The sequence below is a fragment of the Neofelis nebulosa genome, chromosome 15, assembly GCF_028018385.1.
Source record: "Neofelis nebulosa isolate mNeoNeb1 chromosome 15, mNeoNeb1.pri, whole genome shotgun sequence".
In the NCBI taxonomy this organism is placed as follows: domain Eukaryota; kingdom Metazoa; phylum Chordata; class Mammalia; order Carnivora; family Felidae; genus Neofelis; species Neofelis nebulosa.
Genome location: NC_080796.1, coordinates 69,364,241 through 69,380,020, shown reverse-complemented (window position 1 = coordinate 69,380,020; position 15,780 = coordinate 69,364,241). Strand labels below are relative to the sequence as shown.

The following is a 15,780-nucleotide window of genomic DNA, read 5'->3' as shown; positions in this document are numbered from 1 at the left end:
TATTCCTCTCTCCTTCCCTCCTTCCTCCCACCTCCCACTCTCTCTCTCTCTCTGCCACCAGTTTGTCCCCACATCCTGTGATTTCTGCCCCCCCTGAAAATCTTTGACATCTGTTCCCCTCTTGTCTGCTACGGCTAGCATAAGCCCTCCCGTTTCTCACCCGGGGTATTGCTTTTCATCTTGCCCCTTCTAGATCCGTCCTCCACATCATCTCTAGGGTGAAACTCGAAAGAACGAAACCCTTTGGTATTGCTCACCTGCTTCCAGTCCTTCGAGATGGGATCCGCAGTCTTCCTGGTTGGGTCCCTCCCTACAGAGCCATTTGCAGTGAATATCGCCTGTATCTTTGCCCCTGCCTCCCCATCCCGCGCCTGCTTCCTCACCTGCCTTAGCTGGCACTTCTCCAGGTGGTGTTGTGCCCTCTGGACAGGCTGCTCTAACCCCTGCCTGAGTTAGCTGTCCGTCCTCTGTTGCCCTGCACCCCGGATCAGAGGGGACACGGCCCCCTGCTGCATCCGTGCTGTGTGTCTGTCTCCTCCGTCAGGCTGGCGAAGCCTGGAAGACACAGCTTTGGCTTATTTATTCTTATGCCCGGTGGATTTCTGTCACATACAGGTGCTTAATGAATGCTCATTGAACAAATGAAACCAGCATATGTCCTGCGGCTTCTAGTTACAATTCACTGCATCGAGTAGACGTGGTTTAAATAAGCAATTCGGAAAGTGGCACTCCTCTCCACTTCCAGGTCCAGTCCTCTCACCCTTCCGCAGGTGGGAATCCACACAGCCCAATCTCCTGTCTCCCAGTTTGCTAGAAGGTTTTGTTTTTTGTTTTGTTTTGTTTTGTTTTGTTTTGTTTTTAAATATCATTTCTTGTCCTTTCAGCTTCTGGGTCCCAGGAAAGTGGCAAATACCAGATCCCCCTCTTGTCTGTTAGGACCTGAGGAAGATCGTTAGCTGTGGGTCCACCCTCTAGATCTTGCCTTACCCGATGTGCTCACAGGCATGGCGTTCCATCCACCCCAGCTTCCCCTCCCGGTGCTTACAGATCAGTTACTGTACTGGCCTCCGCCCATCAGCCACAGTCAGCGATCGTGAAAACCAGCTGTTTTCTCAGCCAAGAGGGAGAATTGGGCGTGAAGGGTGGGTGGAGACGTCAGGGAGCCGGTGGCCTCTCTAGGCATGAGAGACCTGAAGGTGAAGTGCCGGGAAGGGGAGGACCCTGGCCTCGGTGGTGCCCTTCCCTTCCCTCCCTCTCTGTCATCCCCGCAGGCCGCCAGCTCACTGGAGCCGAGAGGGCCTCCACGGCCACCGCAGAGGAGACGGACATCGACGCAGTAGAGACCCCGCTCCAGGGGAACGATGTCCTGGAATTCAGCCGAGGTGTGACCGACCTTGACGCCGTAGGGAAGGAAGGAGGTTCCCACGCAGACCCCAAGGTAGGCAGGACGTGACCCGTCACACCGTCTGCACGCATGCTGCCTCCTGGAGCAAAATGTGCTGCGGCCTCGGCCACCGTCAGAGTCCCCTCCTGTACCCGCTGGGTTAGCTTCCGAGTGCGGTGCACACGACCAAGCGGAGCAGCTTTCGTCTCCTCTGCGGGGGCCCGGCTCCTGCAGATGGGCCCGGTGGGCCGGCGCTCGACCCTGCTGTGTGTCAGGACACCACGGGAGTTACCCTTGACGTGCGCCACCCTCCAGGGTCCCCTCTGTCCTGAGTCCCCTTCTCCCTGGAAGTCCTGCCCTCAGTGGCTCCTCATGGCAGCCTGATACCTGTGCAGAGCTAAGCCTCGAGCACCAGGACCGATCCCTTGGGGCTTAGCTGCTGGAGCGGAGTTCGTCCAGGCTCCCTCTGCCTGCGGCCAGCGACTGTGCACTTTGGTGCTGCCTCCTGCTGATGCCACAGAGGCTGGCAGTGCGCCCTTTGGGGGCCGGAAACTGCGAGACCACCTGAGGCATCATCAACTCCAACCTCACGTCCTACAGCTGAGATGGCAGGGCTCCCGAGAGGATCCCGATAGAATCCAGACCGAGAGGGGCGTCCGGGTGGCTCAGTCGGTTGACTGGCCGACTCTTGGTTTCGGCTCAGGTCATGATCTCGTGGTTCATGAGTTCGAGCCCCACATCGGGGGAGAGAGTCTCTCTCTCCCTCTCTCTCTGCCCCTCCTCTGCTCTGTCTCTCAAACTTAGAAAAAGAATTTTTTTACAAAAGAATCCAGACTGAGAAAGTGATAACTTGAGAGCACATTCCAACCCGAAGACACAGCAGAAAACCCGGAGGGACAATGCGAAGAGAGGGGGCTCCCCCTAGATTCCCCGTGTCACGGCCGCCTCTCCTTCCTGCCGTGTGTCGGCCTTTTCCGGTGCAGGCTGTGGGGCAGCTCATCAGGAGGAGGGAGAAACCTGTCTGGTCTGGAGGGTGGGATGGTCCCAAGTCATCACCTGATGCTTTCCTGGTGACATTTGTTCCCCGCAAGCGGCAAGAGCTGTCTGTCACTGGGTGCCTTTCTCCTGCACGTCTGCAGAGGGACCAGCAGCAGACCTCCCGGAAACGAAATGGCTCTCCCAGCAGTTAGTTGATTTATGGATCCCATAAGCCATCTTCGTGACAGTTCCCACCTGCCCAGAGGGAGACAGGAGGGAGGGCACAAGGACGCCGTTCAGCCTGGCCCTCCCCGCGAGGCACACCCTGCTGAACTAGCCTCCCTCAAGCCTCGGGGCCCCGGGGGCAGCCCTGGAGGAGGGAACCCCGAGGACCCATCGGAGTGCAGGTGGAACTGCCCCCTTCCGGGTCCCGTAGTGGGGTGGTGGGTGGCCAGAGGTGGGCGCCCCAAAGTCCGGGTGTGGTATCGCTGGATATGGTGCGAGAGGCAGGTGCCCGCCGTCTGCCTCCATCGCAGGGGGTCAGCCACTGAGGGTCCAGGCAGGGTGTCCTGGCAGGTGGCCCCGGCCGCCACACCACCTCCTCCCGGGGCCCCGTCCGCACGGCTGCTGGGGACACCGCATCCCCCTCCACCCGTGCCCGTGCCGTCTGTGTAAGAGCGGTCACTGCCCTGTGCTCTCTTCCCTCTCCAGGCTTCTCCCCACCCCCAGGAGCCCGTGCTGGCCGCCTCGCCCAGGATGCTCCTCCCCTCCTGCCCCTCGCAGCCCCCAGGCCTGGGCCCGGGGACGCCGCTGTCCTCCCACCACCAGATGCAGCTCCTCCAGCAGCTCCTCCAGCAGCAGCAGCAGCAGACACAAGTGGCTGTGGCCCAGGTCCTCCTCCGCCTCCCCCCTCCCCCTCAGGCTCCACTCTCATGGGCTTGACGCGCCTTCCCTGGCGGGGGGGGGGGGGGGGGGGGCGAGGGGCAGGTGTACAGCCTAGGGAGCCGTAAGGGATCGCTCACGCTGTTGGGTCATTGCTTGTTGGGGAAGGGGGGCGAGGGGGATGCGGTTGGGCTAGGAGGGAACGTTCTGGTTTCCCGCGTACCCCACCCCCCCCCCCCCCCCCCCCCCCGCTCTGAGCTGGGCTTGGCTGGCTTGGCTGGACGTTGTTGGATAAGGACCTGAGCTCACCGAGGAAGGAGGTGCACACAGAGCCCCCCTCCCCTTCCTGCCTCGTTTTCCTGGTGTTCGGGTGGGAAGGGACGCCTTTGGAGTCAGGACAGCTGTGACCTTGTGCAACCAGTCTTAAAAGAGCTTCAAGGACGAATTTGCACCAAACACCCTTGCAAAGACCCCCACCCCGCCCCCTACTGGCATCCTAACTGCCTCGTCCATTCAAATCCCCACACCTCCGTCAGTGCTCTGCCTCTTCCCGGCAGGATTTGATCTTGTACTGGCCTTGGAATTGGTCCCAATGGGATCTAACTTACAGGATGTTAGGTGCTGTATGTGAGCTACGTGAGAATTGGCTTCGATCTCAGGAGCGAAGTGCTCTTTGAGCCCCAAAGGCTTGTCAGGCCATGGCCTTGCAGAGGAGGACCGAGCTGGTTTCCCTCGCTGCTTCCGGCAGGGATTCCTTCTGCTTGCTTTCCGCAGAGGGGATTCTAATCCACATCTGGAGGGGATCCTAATCCACATCTGCTTTGGGACTTGTGAGTCTGACCTTCATAGGCTCATACCATTCATAGGCTGAATTCTGAGACTGAGGGATGGGTCAGGCTCTTGGGTGGGGTGGGGAGGGGGTCGTGGATAAGGGCAATGAGGAGGGTGGGGCCTCCCGAGCAGGGGAGTGGTGTGCCATCTGGCCAGGCAGCTCCACGCACTGGCATTCTCGATCTGTGTGACTAGGCTGACCTCTGAGGCTTTCTGCGTTCTGGAACGGCAGGGAGCAGACTTCTCTGGGGAGCACTCCCTGATCCCGGTTGTTTCTCCTGCTTATTCTTCTCACGACCCTTGGGGTGGAGGGGTGGCCCAGTCAGAGCTGTGCTCTCCCACATGCACACCTTTAGAAAGCACCGGCCGCCTAACCAGAGCGGGATCTGCGACGACTTAGTTCTGGAAAAGACTTAGTTCTCTCAACACAGTCTCACAAGGACGGGTCCTGAGACGTCCTGAGACGTCCTGAGACGTAGCCTCTCGGAGGACTTTTGCAGCCAGGTTGGAGAGAGTAGGATCAGTGTGCCATGGCTCCTAGGTGATTGGAGCCTTTAAAAAATTCTGACGGTGGAACAAAAGGATGTGTGCTAATGGTAGGAGCATTTGCAGGTGTTTCCAGAACAGCAAGAAAACGAAGGCACGTCATTAATGGCTTCTTATACTTGGGAGGGGTGGGGGTGGGGGGGCGGGGAATCATTACTCTTTGTCAAATAACAGAATTCATCTCGTCTCCTTAATGGCGGTGTGGCAGTCCCTAGCGTCCCCTCCTCCCCGTTGTGACAGGATCACAAAGCCTCAGTGCTCCAGCACAGGGCCATTCCACGACTCACATCATTTCCGGAAGTTTCCCCTTGAATACAAATCCACTCTCCAACCCATAATACTTTTCTCTTGCAGCATATCAATTGCCGAGTAATTATTATTTATCTAAGAAAGGGCTTGATGCATATTCATGATAGATATTACCAGCGAGTCATTTGAATTTGAAGTCACTGCTACACGCTAAAGGGAACCTAGACACAAACGTACAGCCTACACAACAAGAAGATTGTTGTGTCGGTCTGGGGAAGCCTTCAGTCTGCAAAGCCACAAGACCTGGAACTGGTCGTGGCTTTGCCACAAGCAGCATGAAACCCTCAAAGTGGTTTTCCGGTAGGGAATCAGGCATCTGCCTCAGTGGGGCAGCACTGCCCTGTTTTAATGGTCTCTCTCCTAGAAGACAGTGGATCTCAGGGAAGGGAAGAGTGTGGTGTTTGGGTGCACTTCATGCCACTCCCACGGGCTCTGACTCACAGTCTGTGGACTGTGGCTGGCGGTGTCCTGCCCGACCCTTGGTTCCCGCAGTGACGTGGCTGATTGGCCAGCGTCGGGCACGGGTCCTGGCGAGGTGACGGGTAGGGCCGGAGACCTGCAGCGTCTTCAGCCGGACGGGGAACTTGAGGTCAGAGATAGCTTCTTGGACGTCCATCTCTCCGCCTCTGCTGCCTGGGAACGCAGAAGAGGTGTGGTGTCGCAGCCGAGGCTTTCAGATCCTGTGTCCTCCAGCCGACTGGGCCCTAAACCCTCCTTCTGTTACAAGTTCTTCTGCACGTTCCTCTTTCTCCCATTCTAGAAAGAATGGGCTTTGTATTAGTTTCCATGTCTTTGGGTGAAAACCATTGTGTAGGAGATAGAAGTGGATCAATAGGCCTTCTTGACATCTTTCATGCATTTAAAATAGGGCAGACCAACGTTAAAAAAAAAATTAAAGAAAAAAAAGGGGGGGCCTGGGTAGTTCAGTCGGTTAAGCGTCTGACTCTCGATTTCAGCTCAGGTCGTGATCTTAACGGTTCGTGGGTTCAAACCCTGCCTCAGGCTCTGTGCTGACAGCATGGAGCCTGCTTAGGATTCTCCCTCTCCCTCTCCGCCTCTACCCTGCTCTCACTCTCTTTCTCTCTCTCCAAATAAATAAACAAACATTAAAAAAAAAAACAACCTGCCACAATCCCCAAAATTCCAGGGGGCAAGAATACCATGACCTCAGCACTTCAGGTAGGAACACAGTTTCTTTCTCTCTGGAAGCATCCAAGTCCTCCTATGTGACTTCTGGGTTGAGCTAAGGGTCCAGGCAGAGTTCCTTGCAAACAGGTTCACTCTTGGGGTCCCTTGTGGCATCCTGTATGCATGCCCCCCTCCCCATGTACTCTTCACAGGCTACTCCATTCTGCTGTTGTCCTGGGACCGGGCTTGGATCTCCTTAACAGTGTTCTGATTTGTTCTAAGACCTTAAGATCTCTCCCAGCCTCTCCCTAATTGGTTCAGAGCCTCTCTAGGGGAGCCTGCCCTGGCCTTAGAGGTACAGGGGCAAAGGAGTTGTTCAACCAGCTCTTAAGCGTTTCTAGCTTAGACTTCAGTGTGTGAATAAGCCCCTCTGACCGCTTTCCCCACCCAGCATGAGGCTTGCCTGGCTGCACTAGCTTCCTCTCCTTTCAGTTGGGCCAGAAGTTCAAGGGTGTGAATGAGAGCATAGCCAAGCCCCAAACCAGAGCTGGGACATCGCTGGCACCTGCATGGCCATGAGCTGGGCCGCTAGAGCTCCAGAATCGGCCTGGGCACCTCGGCTGACTGGCAGTAGTTAAGTAGGCCGGAGTCCTCCACACTTTGCCAGCTCCTGGCCTAGCTTGTGAGTGCACTGTCGCTATTTAAAGATTTCTCCTCTACCCGCTGCCCCTGGTGCTTATTCTGAAACCCGTGACTGGTTACTTCTGCTTCGCGATCGTGTACGCTGTCGATGCAGGAGCCGCACAGAAAACCCTCCACACCCCACCTCTAGGCCCTAGACTGAGCTTTTGTCGTCGTGGCTTCTGCCAGTCCCCAGCACCCCGGGTGCACTGCCCAGTCCCTGCCTTATGCATGCTGAGACAGCGTCACCTGCCTCCGCCGGTGCGTCCGGTTGTGGGGGGGGGGGCAAATTGCTGTGGTTCTCTCCACGCCATTTCCATGTGCCTGCTCCCTAACTTCAGCCTGGCCCTGCCCCCACTTCTCACGGAGGAGCTGGAGTCCAGGCAAGTAGGCTGGAGAGCGAGTGGGCAGTGGTCTGGTGTCGCTGGGTGGGCTGAGGGAGGGTGTCCGAACTGGAGGGTGCAGGGTTCAACTCCCACGTGGGGCGCCGTGGCGGGAACGCGGAGCGGGACACCGCACCCCAGCCGTGACCTTCCCACGGACTTCGTCTGTGAAGTGGGATAGTCGTTTGCCAAAGACCCTGTGGTTCTGGAAAGGAGGGGCTGACCCATACCTTTTCAGAAATTAATACGGCCTGCTTTTGCGAAAGGTGTTGAATTCTCAGAAAGAAAAGCATGCCGGATACAAAGAACTGTCCCGTCTGGGAGGCGGGAGGGGGCGGTGTCTGCTCCCCGTTCACGTTCACATTGGAGGAAGCGAGCACACACAGCTAGAGCGGACTGCCCAGAGCCCAGGCTGAAAATCGTGCTGCCCCGTTTCAGTGCCTCGAGGCCAGACCTGTATGTGCAAAACACAGGGACTATTAAGTGGCCTCAGATTTAAAAGGAGTCCAGGCTGTTTCGTCGCAGCCTGGCCTGGTTTGGGCTCTGCCGTGGCACGGACTGCCGCGGGCGGACAAAGTGATCCTTCTGCCTGATGTCACTTCTGATGGCTGCAGAAGGGCCTGTTGGCGCTGGCTTTAGGGAGCGGTGTGTGCTTTTGCATTCCTGGGGTTTGAAAACACTGGAAATGTTCTGACTCTGCATTTGCAAAGCTAAAACTCTTACTTAATCTGTTCGAGGAGCACTCAGACTCAGGAGCGTTTCTCCTGGCGCTTACTGCCTGAGGGAAGCATTAGGTTCAAGGGCCTTTTTTGTAGTGATGGCACTCCACCAGGGGAACTGGATTACCTGCAAAAAGAAGCTTCCAACATCCCCCCCTCCCCCCCCCCCCGACCTCACTTCTGCAGGAGGGGACTCCTCTTGTGTCCCCAGTCCTCATTCTGTGATGTCAGAATGGGAATCTAGGGATTTTCTTCAGTGAGCCTTTGACACATGGCCCCCAGCGCCGACTGCCACCACCCGATACTCCGCTTCAAATATTATTGCCACTTCTTTCCCTGTTCTCCTTGCTCTCTAGATCCTTCCTTAGTTTCCATGAGGCAGCAGATGAGGCTGATTTCTAAACCAAACTGTCACGTCCGTCCTCAGCAGCACCTTATGGAGGACAGATTTACTTTAGACTCCTTACACATCCGCCCCCTGGGGCAAGACAGGCCCAGCCTCGGGAGCCACTAATGGCAAGTGGCAACTAATCTCATTAGCGGCTCCCACATAACCGACTGCAAGGTCAGGTCCTCAAATCTGCCAGGAAGGAAGCAGCGGCTGAATCCAAGAGTGGGAGTCTCCAAGCGTCAGCGGCTGGAAGGGGCAGACGCTGGGCTCGGCAGGTCGCTGGGTCCGGTTGGACGGACCACGGAGCCGATACGGTCCTTTGCTCTCCGACAAAATGTGCAGCCCTTTGGAGCAAACTGCTCTTCGGAAAAAGCCCGAGCTGTTACTGTCTGAGCAAGAATCGGCTGGCTCTTCCAACCCCTCTCCTGCCCCCACCTGACTCGCCCCAGTCAGCCTGCCTCAGTGTCTCCACTTTATCCACGTCGTATTTCCTGGTCCAGGAAAACCCTCTTTCCCACAAGCGGCCTTGGTGTGGGCCAAAATTCATGAGCTCCGTTTCTTCAGGGACCTTCTGAAACCCTCCGCGAAGGCCCCTTTATCCACCACTTGGTACAGGAATCAAGTGGGTGAACATTGTTGTTGGCTTGTGACTCAGTTTCCTCAAGTTGGGCTCCTGTTACGATCACTCCACCTGTTCCCCTGGGTTTTCTCCCCATACCCGGTTACGCACCGAGAACAGACCCTCCGGGGCCCCGAGCACACTGTATGTGCCCTCACCAGCTGCTCCACCGTGTATGAGGACAGTGGATGAGGGTCCTCTCTCTCCCACAGTGGGCGGCTCTGTAAACCGCTCACCTCCACCCTGCTGGGCTTGTGGGAGGAGGCCCGGCTGTGAATCAGTCAGCAGGCGTGTGACCCCTACCAGGTATAAGGCACAGTCCCAGGTGCTATGAGAAATGAAAAGGGGCTGGATGGTCAGGGAAAGAGGCCAGTACCCACAGATGGGAAAGAACAGACTTTATCACGACCGCCTCACTAATGAGGGGACTCTGTAGGACTTCTGGTTTCCCAGCACGTGTGGGCACGAGGAAGGGAAGAGGAAAGCCCGAGGAGGGGTTTGCTGTGACACCGTTCTTAGCTACTGGCTCAGCGAATCAGTTTCCGCTTTCCTTTCTTAAAGGACACGATGAGCGAAAAGCACCTCCGTCCACGTGGCGGTCACATGTTAGTTGTCAAACCTGATGGGGGCGCAGGGGCTGGGGCTCGGCATTTCCCTTCCTCTTGTGCTTGCTGCCGGGCCCTGAGTGGTATCTGAGTGACAAGCCACAGCCCTCCCTCGGGAGATGCAAAGAGGCGCACGGGGCCGGGGACCCAGCTTCTTTGGGCTGCTGCTCCGAATGACGAGCCCAGGTGCCCACGTGTCCCCGGAAGGGCTTCTTCCTCGTGAATGGAACATGGCAGGTGTCTCTGGTCCCAGCCGTTCCCCCGGTGACTCTCGTTTGCATTCATCTCTCTCTCTCTCCTCTCTGTCCTGTCCTCTCCGCCTCTTCTCTCCCTCCCGTCTGCAGGTTCACTTGCTGAAGGACCAGCTGGCTGCCGAGGCCGCCGCGCGGCTGGAGGCCCAGGCCCGAGTGCACCAGCTCCTGCTACAGAACAAGGACATGCTCCAGCACATCTCCCTGCTGGTCAAGCAGGTACAGGAGCTGGAGCTGAAGCTATCGGGACAGAGTGCGAGTAAGTGAGGGCCCCGCCCAGCCTCCCCGCCCTCCATGGAGGCTCTGGAAAACCCACGTGCTTTTCTCTGAAGCTCTTGGTGGTGTTTTATTAGACCCCTGACTCGCCCCGGCGTTCCAGCAGGAAACATAAGGCAGCTCTGTCTGTCCTGTCCACACGCTTTGTGGAATTGCAAAACGGCAGGGCTAGCGAGGGTCTGGGCCCCGTCTCGTCCAGCATCCAGACTTGACCTTGAATGTCCCCAGGAGTCACTGCCACGAATTCATCCAGGCTCCCCCTCCTCGAAAAGGGCTCGGACGCTCGTCCTAAGGCAGCCCATTGCAGTGTATTTCCGTTGAAATCTACTGAGCACCTATCACGTCCTGCTGTCTGGGAGCTCTGGGGAGGACCTCACGCACCCTGCACTATACATTTCGCACCTCTGTAGCATAGAGCAGGCTGGTACCGTCGTCTACTTAGTGGATAGGGCAGGAAAGAACCGGCCAGATAGCGTTGCTGGTGAGTGACAGAGTTGCCCGGCACCCGGCCTGAGAAGCCCGGCCGCCTCCAGGCTGGACTGGGAGGTGTACTAGAAGGCAGCACACATCTCCGGGCCTTCCTTTTGTTTATCCGTGGCCTGTAAGCATTCTCCAGATGTGTGTAGGCTGAGGGCCAGTGTAGATGCCCTGGTCCTCTTTTGTGCCAGAAACGATGCTAGAGTTTCAGACACGTGATCTCCTATAATCCTTGTAGTAGTAGATGTTGTTACGCCCGTTTTATGGATGAGACAGACTCAAACAGGTTAAGGAGCTGGCTCAAGGTTACAGGACCAGCAAGGTGTGGGTCACACCGAGATTCAAAGCCAGGTGTGACTGCCAAACCAATGCTTTTCCTCTTTGCCCAGTGGTTCCCCCAGACTATCCCATAACTTCTTAAAGAATGAATATTCCCAGGTCCAACCCATGGAGATCACGATCGGGGGGTCTGGGCAGGGCTGGGGCCCTTGTTAAAGCAGCACCAAGGTCTAGATTGGGACCCGCTGCACTTCACCGCCCCAGAAGTCTGGCCCTCTCGATGGGTACCTCCTTCAGGGTCGCAGGCTGGTGTCCCCCGTGCCCCTCCCGCCCCTCCCCCCCCCCCCCCCCCCCAGCCTGGCGGGCTGCCTCACTGACCCGGCCTCCTGTGCTCTTGTGCCCCACCCCCCCTCCAGTGGGCTCCCAGGACAGCTTGCTGGAGATCACCTTTCGCTCCGGAGGCCTGCCGGTGCTCTGCGACCCCACCACCCCGCAGCCGGAGGACCTGCCCTCGCCGCCCCCGGGCGCGGGCCTGGCCGAGCTGACGCACCCCGCCGGCAGCCCCCTAGGTAGGCGCGATCGCCTGGTGAAGCTGGAGTGCTTCCGCTTCCTGCCGCCGCCCGCGGGCCCGCTGCTGGGCGGCCTGGAGCTCCTCCGGTTCCGCGAGTCGGGCATCGCCTCGGAGTACGAGTCCAACACGGACGAGAGCGAGGAGCGCGACTCGTGGTCCCAGGAGGAGCTGCCGCGCCTGCTGAACGTCCTGCAGAGGCAGGAGCTGGGCGACAGCCTGGACGATGAGATCGCCGTGTAGGGCGGCCCGGGGCGCAGGGGCGGGGGGCGGGGCCCGGGGTGGGGGGGGGGGTTTCGGGCTGGGCGCACCGCCGAGGATGCCCGCGCGGCGGAGGGCGGTGAGGACCCTGGCGACCGGAGACTTTGGCTCCAGCCGGGCCCCCCCCCCCCCCCCCCCCCCCGGAGAGCCTGCCGTTTCAGGAAAGGATTAGGATTTTGCTTTGGAAGGTGACACAGGGGAGCACTGGGACTCCCACAGGTCATTCGGCCCCTCTCTCCTATTTGTGACTTTGGAGGAGGGGGGGCAGGGCCTTCCAGGACCCGTGGCTTTGGGAGAGGGTCCCTCGCGAGGACCACCGGGCTGCTGAAGGACCGCTGGTGCCAGCTGCTTCATCAGGCTCCTCTGCCCTGGCCTGGCCTGGCCTGTGATGCCCGGGTAGCCCCCTCCTGCCCGACCTCAAGGCCCCACTGTGAAGGGAAGCTGTCGGGTACCTTCTGGGGTACTGTGCATCTGGGTGTCCAGGATAATACCCGTTGCCTGACCACCCGCCCCAGACCTTATGGGACGAATTCCTTCTCCAGGCCCTCGTGGAGAGAACAGAGGCTGAATGCTCTGGGCTGTAAGTGACAGGGTAGAGCTTTCGGTGTGAGCGCCGTGTTGGGATGTGTCACATCGGGGAAGCTTCCGGATGAGTTGAATCTGGACATCTTCTCCAGCTGGATGTTAGGTGTTGCTTCCAGGGACATTGAGCGTTTAACATCAGTCAGGCCGGGGCTGTGAAAAGCCCTCGGGGAGGGCAGTCTCTTTGCTGCCACAGATGCCTTAGGTCTGATTCTTCGCTGTGGAAGTCCTGCCCCCATCCTGCAAGCCCAGCTCGCCCTTCCCTCCTCTGCGTCCTGCCTCAGGGGGCTCTGCCAGCTGAGGCCTCTCGTGGCACCCTCACCTCGGAGAAAGCCTCAGAGACCCAGAGCCACCACCCCCTCCAACCCTTACCTCTCAACCTGTCCCCTCCACTGGGCAGTTGTGGTCCCTTTTTACTGCAAACAAATACAGGCCGGTAGCTGAGACTGTTTATTTCCTCTCTTCAGAATCACTGCCACTTAGGTCAGGGACCACAGCCACGTCACCCTTGACCCATCCCTGTGGGTGCGTGCCTCGAGCACACCTGTAAAAAGTGCCACATGCAGTTGTCTTGTCTTGGACCATCTCGGCCTTGTCTAGAGATTACCACCCGGTACTGCATGCTGATGGGGGCACGGAGGACAAGTTCCTTCTGTGACCGTTAGACTCTAGCGCCCGTGAACAGATTTAACGATGCCTAAAGAGCTAGAGCCGAGCCATGCTAGTGTCACGTGTTTGGGGAAATCAGCCTTCATCCGGGACAACGAGCGACAGACCCAGCCTGCAGTGTTCTTTGAGGGTTAGCTGGTAAGGACGCGGTGATCCAAAACACAGAGCGCTTCGGCCCTGACTCGGCCTTACAGTTTTGGTAAATGAAAGTGTAGCCCTTCTCTTAAGCAGCTGGATTCCCTCTTAGCTAGAAAGTCCAAATGAAATAAACGCAGCTTTATGTTAGCCTCCCTTGGTGCACCAGGGTATCAGCAGAAATAGGATGGGGTGTGTGCGGATAACGCGTGCGTGTGTGTGTGTGCACGCGTGCATATGTGTGCGTGTGTGTTTGCGCGTGTGTGTACGTGTATGCACAGGTGCCCACGCGAGGGAACGTGTGTACGTGGTGTGTGGGCTTGTAAGAAGTGGCCAGAGAGAAGAGACGGGGAATCTTCAGGGTCTTTGAACGAAGCAGAATTGTGTTCTTTTCCTAACGTGTATTTAGTTGGAGAGGGGTGGTTGTGTTTGTTTTACCGTATTTTCTAATTAACCATTGGATGGAAGGTAGGTCCGGATACACAAGGGAAGGAAGAACCAGGAAGGTAAGAGCCACAAACTGAAGGAGCGACGGCCGGAGTCTGGTGTGGCCGAGCCTGGCCGGCTCACCAGATCCTCCGCTGGGTGCGACCTCTCAGAGTGTGGGAATTTTGAGTGTTCCAGAGCGTGAAAGGTCTGGCTTCTTGAGGCTTCCCCTGCCTTCCCCTGCGTGTCAGCAGGAGCTGAGGGGGAGGCCAGGGGGCCAGTGGACTGGCTTTGTGGAATGTGGCAGGAGAAGGGGTGAGGAATGGGTGGGGAATGGTCTCTGAAGGGTCTAGGAAAGCTTGCGAAGTGAAAGAAGAACGGAAATTTAGGAGAGATGAAAGAATCAGAGAGATGAGTTTTCTGTACCACTGACTCAGGACCCGTTTGGGACCCTTGCCCTCGGATGCTCCGTAGTGGTTTCCGCCTGCCTCGGCCCCAGCCTTCCCCCAGACGGGGCCTTTGCCGGAGACCGGTTTGCGTGCCGGCGCCTTCCCCAGTTTGAGCCACAGCAGCACACGGGGCATGTGGAGATGACGGGACGGATCTAGGGACCCTGGCGATTCACCAGCCACTGGGCAGGAAAGAGAACATCGCAGACCTGATTTCCCAGCGATGGCCCCCTCTCCTTCTCCCTCCTTTCTTCTTGCTCTGCTCACTCAACTCCTGCCCTCCTCTTTTTATCCTTCCTCTGTCCACGGAGGACAAGTGGACGCCAGGGGCGCCTACCTTACTGGTGCCTGCCTCAACCTACCCCGGGTGCCAGCCGACTTCCGGGCTATCACAGTTGCAGAGCCAGCAAAGAATTTCTCTGCACAGGATGGACTGTATATTGCAATGAAAGTGATATTCCTTATATCCCTGCTTGTATCAGTGCTCTCTGTGAAGCCCCTTCGTAGCCTCCCTTCTCCCAATGGCTCCTGTGTAGGACTCGTGTTCCTTTTATTTCCTCTCTGCCTGACTGCCTCCTCTCACCCCACCAACCCTGAGCCCTCTACTTTCTAAAACTGTTGTGTCATTAACTCTGTTGGTTCAACTCTCTGGGAAAAGATTCTCTGTTCATGTAAGTGCACTTACTCCCTGGATGTTGTCACTAGTCTAGTGGCTTTTGCTAAATAAACCTTTCTGATTTCTAAAAGCTTTTCCATGGTCTTTTCTTGCTTCTTCTATCCCACCTGCTGCCTGACCTCCCCTCCCTCTCACCCCACTTCCCAAGCCAGCGGCCATCAGCTCTGCGACACACGGTTCTCAAGGGTTGTGGTGTTCAGAAAACAAAGAGGGGAGGAAAGCGGTGCCTTCGGCTACAGTTTGTATAGACCAGCCTTGCGGGATCAGGTTCTACGGTAGTTACGATCCGAGGATGATTTTGCTTCCCCGGGGGACATGTGACCTTTGGTTGTCACGACTGGGGGAAGGATGCTTTTGACGTTTAGTGGGTAGAAGCCAGAGATGTTTGCTAAATATCCTACGATGCACAGGTCAACCCCCACCCCTTCCCCCCACCCCCACAACAGAAGCATCCAGCCCCAGTGTCAGTAGTGCTGAGGCTGAGAGACCCTGGGCTTGTGCCCGTTTTTTCAGACTCTCCCAACCCCGGGTCTTTTGAAACTCCAGGCATCCTTGGCATATCAGCAAGTGTTGGGTGCTTGAGAAAGTACATCATAGATGTTTTCGGATATAACTCCAATCACCCAGAGTATAAAATTTCATTGACCCCCTGACTGCACGTCTGAAATATGCATGGGATTCTGACTGGAGTCAAAGCTGGCCCCTCCGCACACCTACCTGCAAACCTCACGATGTCACTGCGGCACAGCTCAGTGGGAGAGCCCTCCCTGGCTCGTGGGCTCTCGGCTTTCCTGCCAGGCGTAGAAACGAAAGGGAGGTGCAGTGCTAGCCAGGGAAGAGCGTCCAAGAACTAGAAGCCACCGTCCTGGAAACCAGTTACGTTGGCCAGAGCTCTGAGCCCTTTGGAAGGCAGAGGGTTTGTTGAACCTGGTACTTTGTAAGGCCCAGCTCTGCGGGAAAGCTGCGAGTCCGATCTGCCAGCTCCTCACGCCCTTTAGCCCCTTACTGACCGAGCGAATGGAACGCAGCCTCGTTTTCTCATCTGTAAAATGGGTATAGAACCTGCCAAGTAAAGCGATAACAAAGAGTAAATGAGGTTGCATTTTAAAGGCAGAGCGCCTGGCAGGGGCTCAGGGCACCCCTAGTGCTTACCTTCTGAGCGGCTGGGGGAGGGGAGATTGTACCCGTTACCCGTTGGTCAGTGCAGTTGTGTGCTGGGTTGTGTTTTCGGTGTGCTGAAGCGTTACTCAGACCTCCGCCTTGAGACAGCAGGGC

General features: G+C 57.4%; 1 protein-coding gene across 9 annotated transcripts in view; it reads left to right on the top strand.

Moving 5' to 3' along the window:
* Positions 1-15,780, top strand: part of LOC131496055 (carboxyl-terminal PDZ ligand of neuronal nitric oxide synthase protein) — a 285,001-nt gene that overhangs the window by 257,417 nt on the left and 11,804 nt on the right. For 7 of the 9 annotated variants that reach the window (XM_058701203.1, XM_058701202.1, XM_058701200.1 and 4 more), the window contains 4 exons: positions 1,272-1,438; positions 3,074-3,253; positions 9,801-9,966; positions 11,156-11,308. In XM_058701203.1, coding sequence (XP_058557186.1) covers positions 1,272-1,438; positions 3,074-3,253; positions 9,801-9,966; positions 11,156-11,308 — 666 coding nt within the window. Of the gene's footprint in view, positions 1-1,271; positions 1,439-3,073; positions 3,254-9,800; positions 9,967-11,155; positions 11,579-15,780 lie in introns of those variants that run through there. The other 2 variants (XM_058701210.1, XM_058701208.1) reach the window with 2 other exon arrangements.